This window comes from Amblyomma maculatum, chromosome 11 (genome assembly GCF_055883805.1).
Source record: "Amblyomma maculatum isolate TAMU_Amacu chromosome 11, ASM5588380v1, whole genome shotgun sequence".
Classification (NCBI taxonomy): domain Eukaryota; kingdom Metazoa; phylum Arthropoda; class Arachnida; order Ixodida; family Ixodidae; genus Amblyomma; species Amblyomma maculatum.
Window position 1 is genome coordinate 4,008,621 of NC_139354.1, and position 15,940 is coordinate 4,024,560.

The window sequence follows — 15,940 nt, forward strand, 5'->3', positions numbered from 1 at the left end:
TTTATATGGTACTATGGCTACTAGCTGGCTTAATGAAACACTCATCACAATAAACAGGAGAACATATAATGTCACTTCAAGCCATTAGGTGGCAAGAAAAACAATTTTATGTGTTAAAATTTTTCTGGGCAGCTGGCACATCCAGGCTATATAGTTTCAAACACATCATACACATACATATATATACTCGACATTTCACACACATTTCAAATATATCACAGACAGTTGTGCTTATATTAAATCTCTCGCGCTGTCACCTCCTTGACCTTCATATGCAGCCACATTCTCTCCTTGTACCAGTCACACCAGCACTGACCTGGTGCAACTTGAGGGCCATCCGGACACTAGGAGCCACGACACGGCGGAGCAGCTCCATGTCCTGGAAGACCCACTCGTCACGGACGCACGTGATGCGAAAGTCACCCTTGAACAGAGCGTGGAGGCCGTAGAGCAGGAGATCGACGCTGCTGAAAATCGAGCACAACAAAGGCACTAGTGTCAGGGACAACACCAGACGCAGTAAAAGGAATCTGCAGAAAAAAAAAAACACCGTTGCTGTCGAAACTGAAAGAACGCAACGGTATACTGAAAGTCTCCGCCCAACTAAAGCGTTCCAAACCACAAGTGAAAACGATAACAAAACCGTGCCAATCGTCAACTGTGTTTAATAGCAGAAGTGTAAACTGAACACATATGCACTGTACAGTATGCAGCACATATAATAGGAAGGCACAACGCTTAACCACCACCTTTTGTAGGCCTTGCGAACTGCATGAGTTTCTTCTCTAGCTGATTAAATGCGCACGAAGTAATATTCTAGTATACAATATGATCTAATTAAAGGAAGGTTGATGCAAACGAAGCTAAAGCAAAATACGCATTACAAACCTTGAGAAAGAGTTGTGAGATGCAGTTCCCAGTGCTCTCCGTGCCAGTAGACTCAGCGAGAAACACAGCGAGACAACCATCGAGTTCCGATCATGCTCGAGATTCTGTAAAGCACACAAGGGAAACTGTGCATTCGGCCAGTAGTATTTTTAAATAGTCTTCAAGTAGACAAAAGTGACGCCTGTGCCCAATTAAGCCAGACGCCTGTTTCAAAATTGATCTGCTTGGATGTAATTGCTATATGTCAAACAGAGCCACTGTTCTCCTAATGAAATGTTCAAAATAAATTACTCTAGATGGTATTATCCTGAAAAGCATGGCAAGAAGGAACACGCCCTGAAAAATCTGAACTATGCATAGAATCTAGAAATTGTGCTTGTCCATAGGGCTTCAGCAAAAGAGGGTTGAGTTAGTTGGTGTATACTGACAGCGAATAACAGCACTGAGACAGATAAATGACAAAAACAAAGGTGACAGGACATGTTGTTTTACTTTGTTCCTTGCCTCAGCACTGCTGTTCCCCTACCACCCTACCATATGGTTTCTGACACCCAAAGAGAAAACCCAATTTAGCTCACCAACACTTTGCCGTTATGAGCAAGCATTTTCTTAAATACTGCATAGTTTCTGTTTACCTCAAAAAACAAACTAACTCCATTTTTGATTCAAACAATCACTGCTTGAAATTTCTTGAGCACAATAACTCTTCTGCAGAAGGTCATGTAACTCCCCCTCAATACAGCAACCAGTTCCAGATTTAATGTTAGTAAACTTGCCATCAGCCAAAGACAAGTTTTCTTGAAGCTGCCTTTTTTTATATTAGTGGATCGCATCAATTCGACCCTGGGGGATCCATCAAGTCCCATTCTTCTGCGTCCATTGCGATGTTCCCACAGTTTAAACTTGCCACAGTTCATTGCAATACTATAATTAGCTGCGCTAGCTCAATTGCTCACAAAAGTTTATAAGTGAGTGCAATAGCCGAACTGCACCAAAAGAAACTAATAAAGAAAGCCAGCTGTGCTCCAAACTGCATGGGACCAAGTCATAACTATGGTCACAGAGCAGTGCATTTGCTGAGAACAAAAAATCCACCTTATTTAATGGATTCCTGTTTCAGGCATCATTTTACATCTCTGTTCAATCTCATGAATGTTCCCATTTTCTCTTTTCATTCCTTTCAGCCTGTCAGTGTTAAAAATAAGTCAACACTTTACAACAAAATATGCACCAGCATTTTTAACTTCCTTCAATTAACGTTCAAAAGGAAGTGACCAATTAACACCCACCTTTCCGGAGCGAGCAACACAAAACTGGAGCCAGTCGAGGTAGACGTTGCAGAAGGAACTCCGCGAAATTCCCGATGCCCGGAAGTCGTAGTCCTCGTCGATGTTCATGTTGAAGACTGGATCGACGTCCGTGTAATTGCGGTCCAAAGTCGGGTGTAGCGCATCCCTCACAGCGGGCAGGGCAAGCCACTCCTCCAGGTGACTAGAGGTGACCGTGTAGTAGACAATGGCCTGGCAATGAACAATGGCACGACACAACCGTGCACTCTGAATTAGTCCCTGACAGTGCTGGTACTGCTTACTTGGCACTCCTAGATTGCACGAGCTATCATACAGTAGAGGCAGACCTTTGCAAGCCATCACCATCATCAGCCGGACTATACCCACTGCAGGGCGAAGGCATCTCCCATACTCCTCCAATTAACACGATCCTGTGCTAGCTACATTTACTTGACTCCTGCTAACACTTAACATCATTCGCCAAATGACTTTCCGCCGCCCCATGCTGTGCTTTCCTTCCCTTGGAATCCAAGTGGTTACGCTTGAAGACCATCTTTTATCCTCTCTCTGGACTACATGCCCTGCCCATGGCCATTTCTTCTGTACTGGGTAGCATGTCTGCTTCTTTCCATACCTGTGTTTAGTGGTGTTATTTTATTATCAACTTTCTGCACTAATCTTTAAAATTATTTGAAAATATTCTATTTAACATAGATTTTCTTTTTGTGTCAGCTTTTACACCTATCCTATAAATTAGCTTTTTTTTTTCTGGCCATGGTTTGCTAAAGATTTCCAGACCTGGCAGTAATAGAAAAACATCGTAATATTTGCATTCCCATCCAAAATATGTCTACAAGCACAGCTCTAGTTTTAGACGAAAGCCCAAAGAAGAAACAAAAGGCAGCGCATTTTTGCACTCTAATGGCATAACAGTACACACTGGTAACAAGAGTTTAACAAGCTGAACACAGAATGAGTTGACAGAATGAGTTACTGTAAAACTTCACAGAGTAAAAAGCTAAAGTCACATAAACAACAATAAAATTCCTGAAAAACAACTAAGAAAACATTACAAAACTCTGAAGAATATTCCTATAGAGCACAATGCAGCCATTACAAGAATGTGAGCAGAAAATCAACAAGTCTCAGTAATGCAATGTGCTGTACACAGTACCGAAGAAAAACCAATAATGTAGTCTGATACACTTAGGCCTTGGATTCAAGGCTTTGCACAACAAGTGAACATCAAGCTTAAAGCCCACATGGCTCGCCCCAAAATCAACAGATCGCCACCAGAAAATTTATGGGACTCAATAGGCTTTCAATAGCCAGGCAAGACAAGTTCAACAAACATTATCGAGCCTCTGCATGGGCTCGGCAACAGGCAAATATATACTGGCAGAGTCGCAGCACGTAAGCACAACAGAGTGACGACGCACCTTGACGTAGTAGGTAACAAGTGCCTTGCGCAGCTCGAAGACCTGCAACATGGACACGGCTGAGTTGTCGGAGATGGAGTAGCCCTCTAGGACGTAGCGGGCGGCTGCCACCTGCCAGGCCAGCCACCGCTGCCCAAATGCCGCGTTTGCGGACAGCAGGTGGGGCAGCCTGCCTGGCTCACAGCAACAGCAGCCCTCGTCTTCCTCCACGCCCTCCGAAATGGCCTCCACCTCGCGCTGCTGACAGTATGTGCCTGTGCAAAAAAAAAAAAAAAAGAAATTGAGAAGCCTCTCGAACAACTCTCTTGTGACATTCTGTGGTAAGTTGTGAAGGATTTAACGTCCTGAAGCCATACAGATGCTATAAGGGATGCCAAAGTGTGGGGATCTAGATTACTATCATCAGGGGTTCTTTAACGCGTGCCGATATTGAATAACACCCACGCACTTCTCGCATATTATGTTCATTGAAATAAAAGGAACAGGAGCTCTCTTTGAGAAGTGTTACAAGAGTTGTGAAAGAACTACGCTAAGGACATTAGCCATAAAAGTGTGTGACACTGAGAACTATGCTGTGCAGTGGCAAGGATGTGGTGGTCATTAAATGCGCAATAAACTGTCAAAAACGAATGACGTAATACCGACTCGCGACAGGCACACTTGTGAGAAATGGTAAGTCGGTAGCAACTGATGGAGCTAAAGGCACTCATTCCTCAGACTAGTTAAACAAATGAAAAAAAAAAGATCACTCTCAACAAAAATCTGTCATTAGAAATTCCCGAGTAGCGACACACTCACAGCTAGGGGCAACTGATCACTACAGAGGTGGCGGTTACACGAGTCTTAAACATTGTCACAGCTGGGATACTGTTTACCTCTAAACTCAAGACCGCGAAGTTGGAAGGTGACGAGGCCATTAGCCAACTCAATGATGTGCAGCAGGCAGTTGAGGTTGTCCGAGGCCAACACAAAGCAGTCGCCCTGCGTCACATTGCCCCACCGACCGAGAGCTAGGTCACCGTACAGCGACTGCTGCAGCGACCGCGTCAGGTGCTCATAGAAGATGGAGTTGAGGTTGTTGTCGTCCGAGCCTGCAAACACCAACACATGCCCGCCCATGAAGCCCCATTCCATCCTCAAAAGCAATGCACCCTGCTTACACAGCATTGTTCCTGTTTCAAGAGATTTCTAAAAAGTGTTCCCATTTATCTGAAGTCAAGACGTCCGAGAGACAAAAAGAAACCTGGATGATACTTAAGTTCACCTTAAGGGTTCCTCAGTGCCTTGGAGAACCCTTTCACAGATAACGAAACGCTCGATGCCATTACATACTGCTTTTTAACCCAGTCGAACAAATGTGCTACAATGGCGCAGAGGTAGTATGCCAGACTTGCAATGCAAAATTCAGAGGTTTGATTTCGCCATTTCATCGCCTACGTCATTCCATGTAATGTCATAACTATGCTGCATTTTCCTCAGAATGGGACCCTTAACACTATCACATTAAAGGAAACACCTAAGAATGTGCAAATACAAGGAATCTCTAAGTTTTCAAACATTTTTTGCTATTCAATTCAATTCACACTGTACTTACACCATTCGATCCAGTCAAACCTCTTAGCACTTTCAGAAATTTCCAATTTGTAGCTGATTTAAACCAGCGGCAAAATGTAACAACATTTCCAAATGACAGTATCCTGTATTTGTCACACAAGTTGGCCTGCTCTCTCCCCACACGAGCGACTGCCAGCTTGCAGTAAAAGCCAGTGCACGATAACACGCTGACAGCTACTGAGAGCTGCCATCGTGTGGCCACTGTACGCTCGACGATTAGTGGGTTGGACCATGCAGCACGTCAGTGGGCATATTCGATTTTCCAGTCACAGACTAGTACTTGTCAAAAGGTACCGGCTTCCGCTCGGACAGAAAACTGCATCATGGTCACATGATCTGATTACCAGGGGATGTGCTTGCAGGCTCTCAGAGTCACCTGCTATATCAGACGACGCAAACCAGCAGTCGCCCCGAAGCAGCTCTTTCACAATGATGTTTATCTCCAGACGTGCATGTAATAACTAAGATAGACAACAGTGAGAAGATTATCAACCGATGCTTTTCGTGGACACTTGTTCTTTATGTAATGCCTGGTATGCGTTGCAGACATAGGAAACTGTGCTGATGGTGGCTGAAAACAATATTTGTTCACAATAACCTTTGTTACTCAAATTTGCCTTTATATTCACAGTTTTCACGCATCTTTGATTTATTTGCTTGTTTCTCTTAGTGTTTTTCAGAATACTTAATTTCAATTTAACTTGGCAGTGTTCGAAAAATATTCTATTTGATTCGCACTTGTTCTTAATATCCAAATTTGATTTAAACCCAATTTTTTTATTTTTGCATAACCATAGAAACGTCGTAAATTACTCCATGCTCCATCCCACTTTATTTTACTTACGGAGGCCAGTTTTTGTCAGCCAACAACCTAACTCCACAGCAAACATTCTAGGCTTCACTAATTAGCATGTACAATGACTCCTCAGCCCAGTCGATTAAGACATGATAACTAATAAGACTTAGCAGAAATATATTCACCAGGCAAACAACATTTTGAAGACATCTGTTAAGCCTAAGTACAAAAAAAAAAAAAGAAAACACACTAAACCTGGAGCAACGTGAGGGAGCACGTACCTGGGTTTCGTTCCAACTGTGATGACAACCGTGTGTTGGAATGGTCCACTCTTTTCGTGCTGTCGTGAATGTAAAATGAAAACAGCTCAAGCTGATGCCTTACAGGAAACGACATTCAAAAGTTCACCGCACAAGGTTTCAAGAGAAAAAAAAGAATGCCACACCGGCAAGTTAAACTCACTTGTAGTCACGCTCCCAGAACTTCACTGGCCTGACATAGGAGGTGAAGAAAATTGCGCTGCCCAGTACGGGGCTGAGCGGTGTTGACAAGATCGCCGATATGATGGCTTGCACAAAAAGCATGGCTGAATCTGCATGCGTTTGGCCACAGCTAAGGAAAACGCACAAAAATAAGCAGCCCTGCTAGAGTGTGAAACATAAATAAGCTATACATTACTACGAAGGCACGCCAGATATACATCAGTCTTGCCTTTTGATTGGCAATAGGACACATCGTGACGACAGTACTGCCTGCTGTGATGCAATAAATACTAGTGACTTTGCTGAAAGAAAGCATCATCATGTTCAAGACGCAAACTATGGCAGATCAGAATATAAACTGTTCAAGAGCTCGACACCAACTAAAGAAAGCCTGGCAGAGCCAGTGCAGTATAAAGTAGTGCTAAGGCCTGCTTGAAGCAAGAACTGAATTGAACTTAATGCGGCTCCATAGTAACATAAATGCAAGATTAGAAAAAAAAGATGGTTCAAATCGGCTCCACACTTCGTAAACTCCAGCTTCCGGCTGAGAAAAGCTGCTCCACAGCACAAAAGCAATGACATTCCAAGGATACGAGGGACACTGAATGGCTGAGCAAAAGCATGGAATGCCGAGCCCCAGGTGATCTGCCACGGGGCGATGTAGGTGATGATGAAGCTAATCTTGAGCAACAACTCATACACCTGAAAAGACAAAAGACAAGAGCACAACACACTGAGAAACCTACATCAGACAGCTGAACTTGCGTGTCTAGCACCCCGATAAACGTCTTGCTAAACGTGTAGCAATGGGAGGAAAGTGCGAACCACTTCCGTCTGGGCTAATATGGCGACACTCCCTACATATTTGGTGTATGGATAGAAAATGAGAAGGTCTAGAAAAGAGGAAATGTTTATTTCTGTTTTTCTCACTCTTTATCCCGTTTGAACTCTTAACCCACAAGCAGAAATGTCGTCGTAGAGCAGTGATGTCACCACAGCGTGCTTATGGAAATGGCTAGAGAATGGTGACAGCTCTAGTTTATTATTTGGTCTTTACTAGATTACAGAAGCTCCCCTTCAAAGTCAGGAAGTCTCTTTGCCATTAGTAAGGGTCACTGACCGGTACAGGCGCTTTTCAACTTTTTCAGAGTGCCTCTAAATTTAAACACAGAGTGGCAAAATGTGCAAGCTATGACTCCACTAGAGGATACATTCGGCTTAAGAATGCATCCATGGCAAGCTAGAGAGAGAAACAGGGAGGGGGGTTGCCTTGGAAAAGACGAAAAGGCAGCAGAAGTAGTTTATGAGGAAGGGCTCCTTGGGCCCCCGGTAGTCGTAGCTGAAGAACAGTGTGGTGAACAGCAGCACAAGGAAGTGCTGCGACGGGTCGTTGAAGGCACTCCGCAGGCACTTGAGGCCGCACACAACCAGCACTAGGCAGCCACCACTGCATCGTGCAAGACAGAACTGGTCAGGGATCAATAGGCAAGCAAGAACAAGTGCATCTGCAAAAGCTGCTAAGCAATTTTTCCAGTGCCTCTCAAAGAATAAGCGCAACTTAAGGGGTATTCACACGGGGAAGAAACCCACCCTCTAGACAGCGATGTTGTGAAAATGTACCGCCTTTGGGCACCTGAACCAGTTTCCCGGGAGTCCTTCGAGGTGGGGGGCTTTTTTTCAGCTGACACAAAACCTCCCCAGGGAGGAGGGGTGTCCGCGGTTTTTTCTTCGCTCTCCTGGCAACTTCGCGGGTTGCGCTCTGTGGGAAATGCGTTGTTGTAGCTGGTTGTGGTGGGCAGGGGGCTCCTTTGATGTGACAGAACTTATTGTGACGTACCAAGAAACATTCTTTTTCAATTTCACTAGTTGAAGAATACCCACTATGTCGGTCGGTAGGTCGGTCGCGAAGCGGAGTACAATAAACCTTAAGTATGTTTGTGTAGAAGATCATAGCGAAGTGGACAGTCATATGCCACCCTATCTGCTGGTGGGACGAATAATTAGTATAAAGTTTTTGTAGTAAATTAAAATAAAACGACTTGCATCCAATGTCGCCGCAAGCAGTCTTCAAACAACAATGAAAATTCTAATCTACAGTGTTTTCCTTCAACCATTCTTCACGTACAGCCTTCGCATCTGCAGTGTGATAACCAAACATAATAGTCGGAATATCTGTCGCACAAAAACTCATTGCGCAAATTATTGCTAACATGCCGTCGCATGTGCACACTGATGCATACTTTATAACTTATCATTGTCAGGTCAGCGACTTTATACACTCTGATACTTTTATGCATGTATAACGCTGCTCTTCTGGTAACATTTACTGTATGTTTAAAATGCTCCGTATAATTTGGTACACGCCTGCTTATCCAGTGCAAGACCACAACTTTTGGTCCTTTCCACTCTGCTGTACCACTAATCATACGCAATCATTGTGCTGAAATTTCCTGAAGCAACTTAACATTCTTGTGAAACATGTCATGACCATAAAAAAAACATGCAAAATAATTAACTGTAATGCCTCACCTTTTGGTGTAACATTTTTCTTGATGTTTTCGCGTCTTTTGTTTCGCACTCAACTTTTTTTTTTTTCCAACAAGTTTCATGTAACATTTTTTCCCCTGCCAAGTTCAGTGCCTATGATTCGTAAAATGCTACTGACCTATGCGGTATGTAATTATAATGTTCTAATACGTTGTTTTTTGTGTAAAAGATGGAAACCTCATACTACCTCCGCGAATGCTCAAGCCCGGTCGCCGTGTGAATAGGTACAAGGAGTTTTTCAAGCTGCGCCTGGCAGCCTTTTATTCTTTGTCGTGCGCTGTAGTATCGATAAAAGAAATAAAATACTTTGATTTTATTTCATTTTTCATGTAAATGCACTCCTCATCTAGGGACCTAGTAGCAATAGAAAAAAGACTGAGGGTATGCGCCCTCATCTGTTCCTGTCGTCACTCTGATGCCTACCTTGTCTCTATGCTCTTATTTTGACAATGAACTGATGTGATAATTTATATAAAATATCCTCGCTACTTCATCATAAACCTGCCTCCGGCTTCCTCGTGTTTCCTCCGCCCCATCCACACTACCAGAGTTCGAAATTTCAATCATGCACATTGAACCTGACTGCGGCAAATGAGCGAGGCAGGCAGCACAGACACCGCTCTTCTCGGCGCGCGCAGAGTCTCTGTCGTCTGGCAACAGTGACACTCCTCTCGTACTTCATTGCCCCTGTGAATGTGGGAGCAAGGGAGGAGGTTCTGCCGGCCGGCGTTGCCCCCGCACCCCCTCCCCGAAAGGCTCCCCGATGTGAATACCGCTTTAACTACATCCTCGCTATCCTCGCTGAAATAAAGCCTGTGATCGACTGAGTGCTCCACTGGCAGCCCTTTGGGACGACAGACGTAAGGTAAGGTAAAAGTAGCAGACGACATCAAGGTAAGGTAAAAGGTAAGGTAAAAGTAGCAAACAACTTCAAGAGCGAACACGCGCTGAAGATGGGGACAAGAATGAACACGGACAAGTGCTAATTCCTTTTTGTCCCCATCTTCAGCATTTTTGTATTCGCTGTGTTTTAATGACTAGCCCAAACCCACACCAGTCTGGAGGGCAGAGGAGATTAGGAAGTCTGCAAGGACAGGGTGCCTGAAGCTGGCAAAAAACAAGACTGACTAGAGCGATACGCGTGAGAGCCATGGCAATGATCACCTAGGCACCCAAATGCAGCCCCGTCACACGATACACAAGGGCAACAAATGGCCGATGCAAAACAGAACGACACAAGCTTGCAACTTCAAAATTCAAGCCCAAGTCCCACCTCCTCCCCCCTCAGTAACAGAACAGCGCATGATATACACACTAAGCAAAATTCAACATCTTATGAGGCAAGAGGCCACAGCTCAATTTTACGAGTGACTCTGCAAGTAGCTGAAATGACTCACGCCACGCCAAAGCGGCCGATGATGTCAGGCGTGCTGGTGCTGAGCGCGCTAAGGAAGAGCAGCGGGTAGATGAGGTTCTTCTCAATGAACCACATCCAAACCTGCAATTTCTCGAACCACATCACCCGGGCTGGCTCTGCAAGACGCAGAAAATATATGGCACTTCAGGAGATGGCCCTGGGTTCTCATGTGTGTGTGGAAGCTAATGAAAATGTGAAATGACTTAAGCACTGCATAATTATCCATTTGCAGTAAAACCCATACTACAGTAAACACGTAAAAAAAAAAAGAAAAAACAGTTCCATACACAATCAAACCCCGTTAATCCGGATTGCAAGGGACCGGCAAAAATGTCCGAGTTAACCGAATTCCGGATTATTGAATTTACCATGAAAACAACAAAACAAGGTACTGGGCATACACATGCCATTTAATAAAAGACTGCTTTATTTTTGTTCACTTGTTCATCAAAATTTGCACGATAATTTTTCTTTCAGTCCTGTCAAGTGGCGTGCGCATGCTTACTGTCGCGTGATTTGACGCAAAGTTCCTCCAGTACAGCGACAACCTTGGCGGCCTTTTGCACAGTGCGACATCGCGGCAGCAGCTGCTCATGGCTTTCATCGCCGAAACAATTTCAGTCTTCATCACAAATCTCCAATAATATGTTGTCATCGATTAGCATGCCAGCGACGGCAACATCGTCGTCACTTCACTGGAGTGGCAGTCACCATCGTTGTGGAGCGCAATGGCAGTGGCAACAGGCCCCAAACACACTCGAACTGAGCAACGGGCACCTATTTACACGAATCACAAGCTGTCACTGTCGCACCACAAACAATTTCGACAAAGAAATCAGGCGCACAGCCAACGCAGCCACGGGTCAGCAGTGACAGCCATGTGACAGTAATACAAACGGTTTATTCGCCTTGACGACGACGATGATGTGGCTTCTCCCTTTGAGCTACTGCTCAAATGATCTGCTATCATCATCATCATCACATTTCTTGCCCTTCAGCTTTTTTTTTTGTCGCTGTTTTTCGTTTTTTCTGAGCAGCGCACAGACCGACTCGCCTAACGTTGGTTTCCTGTGGCCTACCTGCTGTGGATGCACATCCATGCAGTATTGCACGGTAATGCAGAAAGGTCTGTAGCACTGATCGGAGTTCTCCGAGTTAACCGATGTGCGGATAAATGCCTCCGAGATAATGAGCGTTTGCCGCCATTGAACTATACACAGTCTTGCCAGTTAATGAGATCCGGATAAACGAGGTGCTACTGCATAGCCAAAAATTTGTAATAGAAGTTATGCTAAAAACTAGAAATATGCAAATATTCAAAATTTCGAAATACAAATCAAATATGCCTGTTATTTGATTCATGTTCATATTCTAAAAACTGACGTTTGAAATATTCGAAAATAATGCACCAAATACACCAAAAGCGTTCAAATTCACTGCAGTTTTACCGTACTGCAAGCTTCACTGCAATACTTGGCCGCGTGGACTTGCGGTGCCGGGAAGGCCCTCTTCACTAAATGGCCCTACTGCATTTTGGGAATGCTTCACCGACCACGTGAAAAAAAATAGAATAGGTATTTTTTTTTTGCCCTGCACAAGCTCACAGTGTTGTGATGACACAGAGGGAAAAGCAGACGCTCTGATCGCCAGCTGCACATAGATGGCGGTACGAACTAGTGTGAAAGGTCTTCGTCTGTTCAGTCTCAACATTACCACAGTATGCTTGTAAAAACTGCTCACAAAGACGACACCTGTGCCTGAATTTTTAATTTTTTCTATTTTAAAAGAGTGCCTTTTTTGGTGAAACTCTCCTTATTTGCGGCTGAAATGCAGTAATCAGGTGATACGGCCTAAATTCAATTTGTTCTCAGTGGCCTCACGAAAAGAAATGCATTGCCGCTCCTTTCGTAGCAAAGGTGCTGACAAGAGTGTGGACAAAAGGAGATGAAGTCAGAAGCAGACTAAGGGTTTCTCTCCACTGACCCCGCACTTCAAACTGCTGGTGCTCGCTCGACTTGAGAATGGGGTGGGCACAGCAGAGCCAGGGAAGCTGCTTGCGCAGCTGTGGCAGGCAGTAGTGGAGCAGCAGGCCCCACACCACGGCTGTCCCATGCAGCAGCATCTCCAGGTAGGGCTGCACACAGGACCACAACGACCCAGTCATTGTTTATAAACAGTCGATAAAGGACCCCAGCAACCACCCAGTCACCGTCGATAAACAGTGTACAGACAGGATGAAGGATGTCGAGAAAATGCACTGCACCATTCGCCAATGAAAAATGCGATTTGTGCTTGCACTGCAAGAACTATCAGCTCGAGCTAATCATTCCTGCCATTCGTTCCTTGACTGCACGTTCCACAACTGTCCAGCACTCGCCCCAAATCTCAACACCACGGCTGCTTCTCAATAGTTCAAACGAGAAGAAAAATCCAAACAAATTTGGATTACACAGATTTTAAACTAAGGAGAACATTTTCAGTGAACCTCCTGGTGCTGCCAGGAACGAAGCGTCACATGTGAAAAACCTATAATCATTTCATATCTGCACTAGTCCTTATTCGCAGCAAAGCGTATTAAAGAGCCCATAAGGATCGGTGGGGGAAAGAGGCTCAATACAGTGAAACCTTGTTATAACGAACAGTTAAAAAATCGGAAAATAGTTCACTCTATCCATAATTCGTAATATAAAATTTCGTAGAAAATACATGCAAGAGCAGCAAAATTCAATCAGAGAAGGTACAGCAACTCGGACGGTGCCTACTTGGGTCACGTCCATTTATTTACGAGCAAAGAACTGTGCTATTGCAGCCTGCTTTTTTGTGTTGATCACGTTCCGTATCACACCCTGTTCCACAGTTTGCAAAACTCAACAAGGGCAAATCCACTACTCTCAATAACACTGCAGTGGCGGCGCAGTAAATCCAATGCAGCAAGCGCTTCTTGTGAAGTCAGAATGTTCTCATTGTCTGCAGGGTCAGCCTGAGCTTCGTCTGCGGGATGTTCAGAAACTTCCACAGCGATTTCAGCGTCCGTCAGTACAGCCGTAGTCACCGCGATGTCGCCACCATCTACAAAGTCCTCTACAGTCATTGTTGCGGGCATGTCATCAACAAAACGCGAAATATCATTCCAGGCCCATCGAGCTTGCGGAGCTCTGCTTCGTCAGGATCGTCCCCATCATCACTTGATGCACGGGCCTCTGCTGGAACAAAACCTGCGTGCCGAAAGTAGTTGGCAATCATTTCGCCTTTCACGCTGTCCCATGCCGCTTTAATGCTCCCAGCAAGTCAACCTTCAAGTCCTGCTTCATAAGAAGCTTCACGAGAAGAGCGTCAATCAGTCTACTCTTGTAAACTGCCTTGAAGGCCCTGATTTTATTTTGAGCTTGGTCCTTAACGTCAGTGCTGCTCTTTTTTTCCCATTCACCGCCATCACAGCACTACACACATCCGTGCACCACACTCGACACGGCGACCGACACAGCCTCCGCCGAACGCTACGACAGCCACACCGCGACACCGCTACTAACACTAAAACCAAAAAATGCGAAAGACGCAAAAACCAAAAAGGCAAAAGCAACATTCGATTGCGGCACTGTCAGCGATTGTGAGATGCGAACAATTTCTCATGGTCTCCGAGATCACCTCCGCGCGCACAAACAGGCATGCGGGGGTGATCTCGGAGGCCATAGATTTCTTTGGCTGTCAACTCCCAATGCCGTCGTGGCATCTGTGGCGCTGTCAGCGCCTGCGAGGTAGTCCTGAACGTTTGCTCCGCCACACAACACACATGTAGTGCAACGAAGCCTGCCTCCTGCTATTAAAGTGATGTAGTGCTTGGTGCCGCGAAGTTCGTAATATTCATTTTATGCCGAACCGTGTTCGCTATGGGAAGTTAAAAATACATGTGTTTGACAAAAATATTTCGGAAGAGTTCGATATATCCAATAATTCGTTATATGTGTGTTCGTTATATTGAGGTTTGACTGTAATAGCAAGGTATGCAATGTAGGAAAATAAAAGCAAAGCTATGCCTATCATTAATCCCAAAAAGCAAGAAAAAGAGGTAAAGCAGGTTTCCTTGAGAAGTAGCACAAAACAATTGAAAAAACACACCAAAGTGACACAACAATGATGAGACAGTTTATTAATGTATTACGCCCTTAGCGTGCATAAACGTTTTACACTTTCATGAATTATTTCTTTTCAGACTTCCTTGTGTCTGTGTTCAAGAAAGGAAAAAAAAAACTAAACTGATTTACACTCATAAAAAAGCTGAGTAATGTTGCAGAGCAAGCAATCTGTGAGATACAATCAAGCAAATTGTTAGCATATGCTATCAATCAGTAACCCAGCTAAACTTTTATACATTTGAAAAATGCTTAAGTATCTGAATTCGAAAATGGTACAAAAATTACTTGTGCCTGCATAGGGGATTGTCTAAAATTATTACCTAAGAGGTTCACTTTTCTCTCTGTTCCACCTGCTACAAGTTTGTGGCTCTGGATTGCTGCAACGCAGATAGTAGACCCTGCTTGTGTGTGTGGGTTGTGTCTCCAGAGTGTTTCTTACAATTATTGTTCGGTAAATACTCTCCTATTACAAGTCGACCATACTGTGTTGGATTTTTCAATATATCGTACCTAGACCACTGCCACTTCGAGGTAATGGTCAATTCGATTCTGGTAATACTATCTGATCTGCTAGCCTTCCAAGTTAGTTCAGTGGTAGAAAGACTACCTCAGATAGGAGGTAGTCCTGGCTTTACAGGGCCGCCCCTTATTAGTAGCAGCTTCTTAGGGCTGCGATGCACACCAGCCGATGATAGGCTGGAGTTGCTTCCCATTAATATAATAGCATACTAGATGACGCTGCCTTCACCAACAGAAACTGTCACCATGCCCTCTCCCGCGAAATGCATTCCCCTCTCCATCTTCTTCGCATGTTATTACTAGAAATCTGGAAGGCTGTACAGTGCATGCCCACTAATTGCTGAGAAAGCCATTACTGACATGGCAGAGTGCTGATGGCAAGGCTCACCTGAAGAGCAGAAAACATGGTGCTCACATGGACCGCAAACACAAAGATCGCCACGAAGACACAATGTATCGCATCCGTCCGAAGCCTGGCCCTCTGCAATGACAAAGCAAAAAGGCATGGCACAACTATCCCCACACAGAACCTAGCTTTCGACCACAGGCCGAAGAGGATTCCTGCACAATCAACCAATAGTTGTGACCAGTTCAAATTGCATTACTGAAATGTAGCTAATTTTAAAGTCGATTTTGCAGTCACTCAACTCGCCAAAAATGATAAAGTGCTCAGTGAACAGCAAGCGGCCTTCTCTGGGCTCCACTCTCGGCTCAAGGGTGGAAGCAGGCTCAAGCATTTTGGAGCAGCTTAGGAAGCAGTAATAAAGCCTATATGAAGCAGGTTTGGAGCAATAAGACGAGAATTTAGAGCATTCG

The 15,940-nt window shown here is 44.5% G+C and overlaps 1 protein-coding gene across 4 annotated transcripts in view; it reads right to left on the minus strand.

Moving 5' to 3' along the window:
• pcx (pecanex) overlaps positions 1–15,940 on the minus strand; it is a 77,367-nt gene that overhangs the window by 12,914 nt on the left and 48,513 nt on the right. For 3 of the 4 annotated variants that reach the window (XR_014701795.1, XM_084583530.1, XM_084583528.1), the window contains exons 23-34: positions 15,513–15,605; positions 12,456–12,606; positions 10,453–10,588; positions 7,778–7,955; positions 7,102–7,210; positions 6,489–6,618; positions 6,308–6,366; positions 4,492–4,707; positions 3,617–3,870; positions 2,178–2,408; positions 889–992; positions 317–467 (exon numbers count right to left, since the gene is read on the minus strand). Coding sequence is in view for 3 of the 4 variants with exons in the window: in XM_084583530.1 (XP_084439656.1) it covers positions 317–467; positions 889–992; positions 2,178–2,408; positions 3,617–3,870; positions 4,492–4,707; positions 6,308–6,366; positions 6,489–6,618; positions 7,102–7,210; positions 7,778–7,955; positions 10,453–10,588; positions 12,456–12,606; positions 15,513–15,605 (1,812 nt within the window). In the remaining variant the exon portion in view is untranslated. The remainder of the gene's footprint in view (positions 1–316; positions 468–888; positions 993–2,177; positions 2,409–3,616; positions 3,871–4,491; positions 4,708–6,307; positions 6,367–6,488; positions 6,619–7,101; positions 7,211–7,777; positions 7,956–10,452; positions 10,589–12,455; positions 12,607–15,512; positions 15,606–15,940) is intronic. The other variant, XM_084583529.1, reaches the window with a different exon arrangement.